The sequence below is a fragment of the Equus asinus genome, chromosome 17 (assembly GCF_041296235.1).
Source record: "Equus asinus isolate D_3611 breed Donkey chromosome 17, EquAss-T2T_v2, whole genome shotgun sequence".
NCBI lineage: Eukaryota > Metazoa > Chordata > Mammalia > Perissodactyla > Equidae > Equus > Equus asinus.
This window is the reverse complement of record NC_091806.1, coordinates 38,577,341-38,585,904: the sequence shown is the minus strand read 5'-3', so window position 1 is coordinate 38,585,904 and position 8,564 is coordinate 38,577,341. Positions and strand designations below refer to the sequence as shown.

General features: G+C 54.4%; 1 protein-coding gene across 1 annotated transcript; it reads right to left on the bottom strand.

Moving 5' to 3' along the window:
• Positions 1 to 205: 205 nt before the first annotated feature.
• On the bottom strand, positions 206 to 8,339 carry TMEM109 (transmembrane protein 109). Its single transcript, XM_014861782.3, has 4 exons — positions 7,964 to 8,339; positions 3,223 to 3,470; positions 2,220 to 2,322; positions 206 to 1,764 (listed from the first exon to the last, which is right to left on the bottom strand). Exons 2-4 carry the CDS (start codon positions 3,460 to 3,462, stop codon positions 1,376 to 1,378), a joined length of 732 nt encoding a protein of 243 aa, XP_014717268.1. The 5' UTR covers positions 3,463 to 3,470; positions 7,964 to 8,339; the 3' UTR covers positions 206 to 1,375.
• Between the last annotated feature and the right edge of the window lie 225 nt (positions 8,340 to 8,564).

Genomic DNA, 8,564 nt, shown 5'->3' with positions numbered 1-8,564 from the left:
TGCCTTCCTCATTCCTCACACTCTCCCGGAAGGGAAGGCACCTGGTACCAGCCTTCTCTTGTGCTCCCCATCCCTCCCTTTCTACCAGCTTCACACTGCCCCAGCAGGGAGAAGGCAAGAAAGCCAGGCAGCTCTACAGAAATGCGTTTAGCTGTAGGGGGAGAAATCAAAGCCATCCAGAGGGAGCAAATACATTTTATATGGATCCAGATAATAAAATAGCGTGCATTTTATTTAAAATCAATCAAGCGCTGATAAAAATATATATCACTGCAGCCGTGATTCCACATCAAACCTCAACAGTTAAGAACTAGGCATTTATTTCTTCTTCACATCCTGTGCTGGGCCTGGCACAGGAGGACACCCACCTCCACCAGATCTTAAAGGGAAGAATGAGAGTCCTGATGGAGAGAGGTCAGCCAGCAGAGTCCCCTGCTCTGGGCAGAGCACACGGAGGCAAAGGGCTGTGTGCGCATCTCCGGTGTGTCTGCTCTGTGCTTCCTAGGCCACCGGGCTAGGCCCTGATCAGCAACTCCTTGGTGGCAGAGAGTGAGGGGGAGGGGTAGAGAACCACCTGGAGCTGTGCAGACAAGAAGATGAGTCCTCCTTCCTCCTTCAGGGTCTCTGAAATCCCCACAGGGGATCCCACGGCCACTGCAGGGTCCTAGTCCTATGAAGCAGTCATCTTTTGCTTTAGCTGAAGGGGAATCAAGATCCTGAGAGGGATCACTCTCTTCTTGACACAAATCAGCCACAGGGCACTTCCCTAGATACAGTACAGGAGCGGGCAAGCAGAGGGCCCCACTGGCTCGGATTAAGGCACTTGTAACAGACGCAACATACGTCCTCAGCCCCAGCCCCACGTGGGAACATCCCCCCTTCCCTTCCCCTCAGCTCCCATGCCTCTTCCCCATGGTTGGGCAATGAAGGGGACAGGAGCATGCCTTGAGGGACTGTGGATGGCAGGAGTACAGGGCTGGAGGGAGACAAACAGGAAGGGAACTGAGGCCTCGGCAGAGGAGGAGCTAGAAGACAGACGAGCAAGAGCATCCGAGGAGGGCAAGGCAGTGGCGGAGTCAGGGGAGCCCAGTGGCAGTGATGTTTGCTGACAGCAGATGCAGGAGGTGGAGGGGGGCCCCTCCCACCCTCCCTGGCAGGGAACAGGCTGGGAGCAGAGAAAGGGTTAAGAGGACCAACCCCAGACAGAGGACCAGCAGGGGGCATGGTCTTCCTCCCTCTCAGTTAGGGAGTCTGGGGCAGAGATAAAGGTTCTCAAGATTCAGGGACAGGGCAAGAAAAGGGGAGGAGGGCTCTGTGACCCTGAAGCGGCGCAGCTCTTTGGTACAACGAAGGTGGCTGGCGTCCCTTCGCCTTCTCACTCCTCCTCCACGCTCCGAGGCCCCTTGGCCGCTCGCCTCTGCCGCCAGCGCAGCTCCTCCACCTGGCGCTCCAGCCCTCGCACCTTGGCCTCCAGCTGGGCCGAGCCCCGGGTGCCAATGAGCCGGCTGAGCAAGGCGTAGAGGGTCAGCAAGGCCAGGAGGAGCAAGGCCCGGGTGGAAGGGTCAGGCACCGACCTCACCAGGGCCACAAAGCCGGCCAGGAAGAGGACAAGCTTCAGGCCCCACAGGATCCGCCCCAGCACGGCCAGGACCAAGCCGAGAAGCAGGGACAGAAGCCAATAGGCGAGCAGGGCCCCAGCTCCCCACAGCAGGAAGGTCTGGACCTGGCTGGGGCTGAGCTTCAGGCCCTGGGTGAGGTGATCTCCTAGAAGGGGGGAGAATTGCAGAATCGGTCAATCTGGAGTGGTGAGGGGACACAGGGGGCAAGAAGCAAAAAAGGGACAGAGCTTATCCCCTTGCAAAGGGAGACTCTTTCTGAAAGGGTCACAGAGCCTGAGCTGAAAGCTCAGTTCGGCTTCCTGCCGGCTGTGGGCAGATTACTTTCCTCGGCTGAGCCCGTTTCATCTACTAAACGGGGGTAAAGCTCTGGGTTGTGGTACCAGCTCAATGAGAGACTAGGGCTGAGCACCCCACCTAGATGGACATGAAGCAAACGCCTGGGAGGTGGTGGTAATCAGTCTGCTCTTATGCTTGCCTCTGGGGAGACCCGGGAGGGGTCAAGTAGCTGGGGAAAAGTCTAGACCCTGAAAACATAAACTCCCACAAACAGGAAGGGACAGGCCAAGCTCCAGCCGACCTAACCAGTTCTCTGCCACTCACCATCTAGCCCCAAGGCACTCAGCAGCTGTGCAGCGATCCCAGACAGAGCGAAGAAGGCCACGGAGATGGCCGAGGAGACGGCCCACATCACCTGAGACAAGGTCTGCGGAGAAAGCGGGGCTGACATGAGTCCAGAGCGAATGACGCTCTTCTCCTCCAAGCCTCACCACCACTGCCCAGGCAGGGCCCGGCTGGGATGTCTCCCACCTGCTTCTCAGCCAGAGCTTTGGCCGTCCAGGCCTGGCTGAGGGGTCCCTTCCACAGCCACCTGCCGGTGCACAGGGATGGACGGCAGGCCGCTTCTCCTTCCTGAACTAGAACCCAGAACCTCTGGGCCCTAATTCAGTGGATTTGCTAGAATACTTTGCTGGTGGTAGTAGATGTATGTGTGTGTATGGGGTGGGGGGTATCAAATCCCTGTGGTAGTCACCCTGTAAAATTGGGGTCCTCCTAGGCTCCCAGGGAATCAGGAAGGTGTGTGAAGTAATGTGTAAAGCTCTATAAAGGGTCTGTGTAGACATTTCAATGAAAAAGGACTCAATCAGCTCTAATCTATCAGCGATTTTATAAAGGACGGGCTCTGCAGTTTAGTATGACCTATCCAAAGTGTGCAGCACCACGCTCAGGAAGCCTGAAGTCCCTGAGTCGGCCCCGCCCCCACCTCGACAGGTGGAGGAAGGGACTCAGATCTTGATGCGGATCAGACTGTGTAGTGACCCAGTGACATGCGTTTGTAAAGATGGCTCATTTCCCAGCCCTTCTGGCAAAGAAAGGGCAGGAACATGGGAAAGATGGGGCTGGCATTAAAGGCCTTAGGGCAGGAATGAAACAACGGGAGCCCAAAAGGCAGGTACCGTCTGGCTTCATTCTGTGCAACGTGAGGCTCTCTGCACCATGACTCATGACACACAGAGAGTGTGGGGCCAAGACACGGTGGCCGTGAACAACATCTCCTTTACCTTTCCTCAGTGCGTGTGCTCACAGCAGGGACCACCCTCCTTACCTCGGAAACCAGGTGCACGGTCTCTGGCCCAATCCAGGCATCCAGTGTTCCCCGCACAGATCGGCCTATCTGGCTCAAGAGATCAACCGAGGCCTCCCTCCTCTGCTGGCCTGGTGGCACAAAGTCTGGATGGGACTGGGATGAGGCTGAGTGGAGGAGGACAAGGGCCACTAGGACCATCAGGATGGCTTTGAAAAGATGCTGCTTGCCCCGTGGCGAACTGCTGCCTGCGCCTGCCATGGCTGCGTCTGCCAGGAGAGAAGCACAGAGTGAGCAGAGAGCCAGAATTGGCATAGAACCCCCTGTCCTGGATATGACCTGCCCCGACACCCTCCTCCTCCCCTACCCTGTTAGCTAAGAAACGCAGAGCTGGGACTTTCGACTTAAGCTGGGCACAAGCATCTGATTCATAGCTCCCTTTTTCCAATTCTTTACCACTTGCATATTAATTGACCAGTATTCTTTAATGCCTTGGGATGAATGAAAAGATCTCTCTAAGGCTTATTCCAGTTCCAAAAATCTGAAAGTCTGTCTCTGTGTCTTAGGTGCTATGAGCATAGAAAAATTATAAGACTCTAAAGCTTTGTCCCCAAGGAGGTTATAATCTACTTATGAGAAAGCTGATACAAAAAACAAAAGTAGCACGCAAATAGGATTACCGCTGTCTAACAATGTAAAGGAAAGTGCTCAGTTATGTGCTCCAGCAAGACGATAGCTGCACAGATGCCGTTTGCTCTGCAGGACCATCATGTGGGGTGCCCGTATTACCCTCCCTGCCCCTACTGATGAGATGAGAAGAAACTGAGACTCAGGATTCAAGTGTTTGCCAAGGTCACAGGGCTAAGGAGAAAGGCCAGAATTTGAAGCCAAGCTTCTGCTTCCCAATCGCATACTCACTGGGAGTGAAGGTAACACAGTGGATCTCAACTCTGGCAGCTCATCAGAGTCACCTGGGAGCTTCACAACGTCCCGATGCCTCTGCCCCAAGCCCAGAGGCTCTGATGTCACTGTCTGGTTGTGGCCTAGGCTTAGTAGACCTGCAAAAGCTCCCCAGGTGATTCCACTGTGCAAGGTTGAGACCCACTGATGCAGAATGAGCTCAACATTCCAGCCACCAATGTAGCAAAAGTGTTAAGGCACCTTTAAGGAAAGATATTATTGTTGTTAAAAAGCTAACCATGTGTCACCTATCTCATTGAATTCTCACAACAACCCATCGGGTGGGTATTGCTATTACCCCCCATTTTACTGATGGAAAAATCAAGGAAGGATAAGTAGTAAGTGAGGAAACCAGTATTTGAATCCAGGTGCATCAGACATCAGACCCTTGCACACACCACCTGCTGGATCGTCTCCAACTTAAGCCTCCGAAGTGACTTAGAAAGTCACACAATAGACTATTCATGAGCTAAAATGGACTTGGCATCTCCCAGTCATCTCTGTGAATGACTGGTGACAACTCACTTAAGCACTTTGTGCTCTGATCGCGTCGGGAACACGATGCCATAGGCAAGTTAAGACCCGACGAGTACCGACTCATTGAAGCAGGCGAGGATGAGCCAAGAAAAATGGGTTCGATCCCAACTTCTATTTGCCGCCATGCTTGAGAAATGGGAAACAGCACCAGCAAAGCCCCTGTTCTCTTCCAGGCTCAGAAATGAACCTGCAGCTCCAGGGAGTTCCCATGATTCAGACTCGAAGATCCGAGGCTGAGTGAAGCCCCTGAGGCAGGAGCAGCCAGGTGTCTGAAGTTTTGCAACTTCGGGGAATTGGACAGAAATCTGGAGCCATCAGGACGGAGGAGACAGAAGACATGTTCCCATTCTTGCTTAGTGGGAAGGAGGAGGGTCCAAAAAACGGATGGAAAAATATCACATTCGGACGCTTTCTGGACTTTCTAAGTCCCTCCTAAGACCTGGAGGATCAAGCATGGCTGCAAAATACGCAATCCATGTGGAAGGACCTCAGGCTGAGAAGCCTTCTACCCTTTTTGGCACAAATCAAGAACCAGATGGTTCCTGCCTGCCAGCCGTCAGAGACGAGGAAAGCACAGGTCAGTGCCTGAGCTATGTGGGTCATAACCACACTGGGGACTTGAAGAGCAGGGTTGCTATCTTGGGTTGGATTCTATATCCAAGGACCTCCACCAAGAGGGATCAGATGTCGTCTCCTCCGTTCTAGAAGGTCAGGGTGACGTAAGCTGCTGCCCCCATGGCCACCTCCCGCATTCTGTGCCAGCCTCAATTTTTAAGCGGCCATCTGCCTTGGTCGAGGGGAGCTGGGGGACCGTGAAATAAACTCTCCAGAGTGAGGCTGGCATTGCCCTGCCAGCTGACCTTCTGAAATGCACCGGAAACCAAATCAAACAGGATTCTGGAGGGCGCCCTTTGCAGATAAGAGTGCAGACCCCCCGCTGCTCCATTTCTTCTACTTGTTTTCTTTAACAGGATTCCTTCGCATTTCTTCCAGGTTAATCCCGGGCAGCAAGAATCTGACCCACCACCATTACGCCTCCTCACTTCGGCCCAATCAAATACTTTTCATAAAGAGGAGCCGTGGAGTCAAGAGCTGAAGCAGTCTCGTGCTCTGAGAGGAAGTATGTCTAAAGTCTTCACCTCGTGCAGTGCCTGACCTCAGACAGATAGCAGGCACTCAACAACAACAACAAAGTGTGTGTATACACACACACACACACATATATATTTTGTGTTGCTTTATAATTTACAAAGTGCTTGTTATTTTAGCATCTCATTCAACCCTTACAACAATCTTACAAGGTATTACTACTCTCCACGTTTTGCTCAGAAAACTATGGCTTAGGGAGGTCAAGTGACTTGTTCAAGTTCACAAAGCAGAACTGGCACGTGACTCCAGAACCCAGGATCTAACTCTCGCCCTTTTGCTTGTTCCACACCCCCGTGCTGCCTCAGTAAGACATGGTCCCTGCCCTCAAGGCGCTTAAAGTTCTGCCCCAAATCACCCAGCTCAAAGGGAGAGGACATTCGGACTCGCACGAGGAGACCACACACCAGGAAACGACCTACCTGCTAGGCTTAGAGGTCATGGTTTTGCACCAGCACGTATGAAGGCAGCAAAGAACTGGGACTACTTGCTACTTCTGTTCAGGCAGCTACAGTAGGGCCCAGACAGGGCCAGGAGAAGCCGGCACAGCTGGGCACTTACTACAGTAGTGACAGGCTCTATATGTTTAGCTGTGGTTTGCTAAGAGGGCAGGGTGGGGCAGTCCACACCCCCCTGCTAAGGTTCCTTCTCTGATTAGTTTCCTTTCACACTATGAATCACTGCCTGGCAGGAGGGGCAGCTGGTTTGGTGCCCTCTGCTGGCCCTGATTTTCCCATCATTGCTCAGAGCTGCCCCTATGGAGCAGCGGTCCTCAGCTCTGGTCGCCCATCAGAATGGCCTGTGAGGCCCGTTACAGCAAGAATGTCTACACCCGGGACCAACACACCCAGACTCTCCCAGAGAGGGGCTCTCAGGCTTGTGTTTTTAGACCGCTTCTGATACATCCCGGACAGCTGCCACAAAGCACAGCAGTGTAAAGTCCACTTTAGGCAAAACCCTAAAGGCAGAGCAGTGTACCAAGGACCCTCGACTTCCGTCGCAGGCTCAATCGTGCCACAGGCTAGAAGCCACTACTTAACTGATGCCTATTACTTAACCTGAGTTGCAGGCTCCTCAAATGTAAAACGGGGTTAAACGGGGTTAAGAGTTACTGCCAGGAGTTAACATGTTTCTGCCAGAACTTCGTAAACGTCTACAGCAATATCGCAGCACAGATTGCCAACACACCACTCATTACATTGTGGCATCATTTAGCCGTTTATCATGTCTGCCTTCTCCATCAGACTTTGAGCACCTGCTGGTCAGTTTGTCTAACTTTTCTTGGAATCCCCAGCGCCGAGCATAGAACGATGACTACTAATAAGTGCTTGTTAAATGAATATTAGAGGCCCGCCAAGAAGCCTTGAGGGTAGCAACGGGGAGCCATGGGGGGAGCGGGGAGAGGGGACTTATTTTAAAGTTGATCTAAATATGCACCGGCTACTGGACCATCACAGCTGCGTGGAAAGGAAGCTCCTAGATGAGGCGACGCTGCCACTGAGGAGAATGAAGTCAGCGTCCTGGCAGGTGGGGGCAGCCCCCGCTAAACCCCTGACAGCTGCTGCCCAGCAACTGTTTGGGGGCAGGGCGACGGGCAAAGGGGCAGCCTCCCAGGCTCGCCGCGCCCTCCCCCGGGCCCAGCCTCCCTGAGAAACGGTGTCAGTGGCATGTGCTATTTCGAACAGCGAACAGCGCGTCCCCTGCCAAGCCCTGCTGGGTGGCGTCGCTTGCAAGGGACACGGCGCGGCCCACGGGTTCGGGGTCCCCCAAAGGGCTCAGGGCGAGGCTGGGCCGTGGGGAGGGGGTCGGGGGCTGGGGGCTCAGCGCTAAACTCGCCGCCCAGCCTGGCCACCGCTCCCCGCTCGGCCGGACCTGGGAGCAGCGCTCCGAACCCTCTGCTCCGCGGAAACGCGTGCCTCTCCGGTTACCTAGTAACGACGCCCCTGTTGCATAGCAACGAGGATCCGGGTCCCCAGTTTGCTTCCCCGCCGCGCGACGTCGGACCCCTCCCCAGTCGTGCTCTCCGGGCCTCGCGGCACCTCCGTGGTGCCGCCTGCAGCGGCTGCCGCCTCCTCGTCCCGCGTGCCGCCCCCGAGCCCCGGTCTCGGCTGGCACTCACCTGGCTCTGGCCACTGCTGCTCTTCACGTGCGACTTCGCTAAAACGCGCCACCAAACCCGCGCCTCAATACCGGGGTGTTGGTTTGTCGTTTGCGCACGCGCAAGGCGGGATGAGCCCGGGACCTGCCGGCCTCTCTCTCGGCCCAAGCCCAGTGCCGTGGGCGCATGCGCGCTATCTTCTCGATTACGTTTTTCCCGAAGCATTCCTATCGAGAGGAAATTGAGATCAGAATTTCGAGCTGGGAACGGAAGTCTCTGGCAGGAAAGGGGAGAGAAGTGACTACTGTATATCTGGACTGTAGAGTGCGTAAAGTGGATCTTTGAATTTGGGGTCGAAGCCTATCCACCTCTTCAGTCCCTCGGCATTTCGGGCAATGTAGTTCTCGAGCTACGTATGCCTCCTGGGGCATTATGGGAAATGTAGTTCTAACGAAGAAGCGCCCGAGGGCACCTGGTCTTTGGAGAAACTTTTTCGCGCTAAAAAGGCACAAAGGGAAAAGGTGTTACAGGAGCAGTGAGAGACACACAACGCAGGGAATTTGCGTCTGCTCCCTCTGAGAGCAGTTCCACACCTGCACTCTGCAGATGGCTCTCAAATGTT

Excerpts from the sequence above, each read along its gene's own strand:
- TMEM109 (XM_014861782.3), bottom strand. The coding sequence starts at position 3,462 with ATGGCAGGCGCAGGCAGCAGTTCGCCACGGGGCAAGCAGCATCTTTTC. Across the intron at positions 2,323-3,222 it reads CCGTGCACCTGGTTTCCGAG|ACCTTGTCTCAGGTGATGTG; the intron begins GTAAGGAGGGTG and ends CTTTCTCCGCAG. Across the intron at positions 1,765-2,219 it reads GAGTGCCTTGGGGCTAGATG|GAGATCACCTCACCCAGGGC; the intron begins GTGAGTGGCAGA and ends CCCCCCTTCTAG.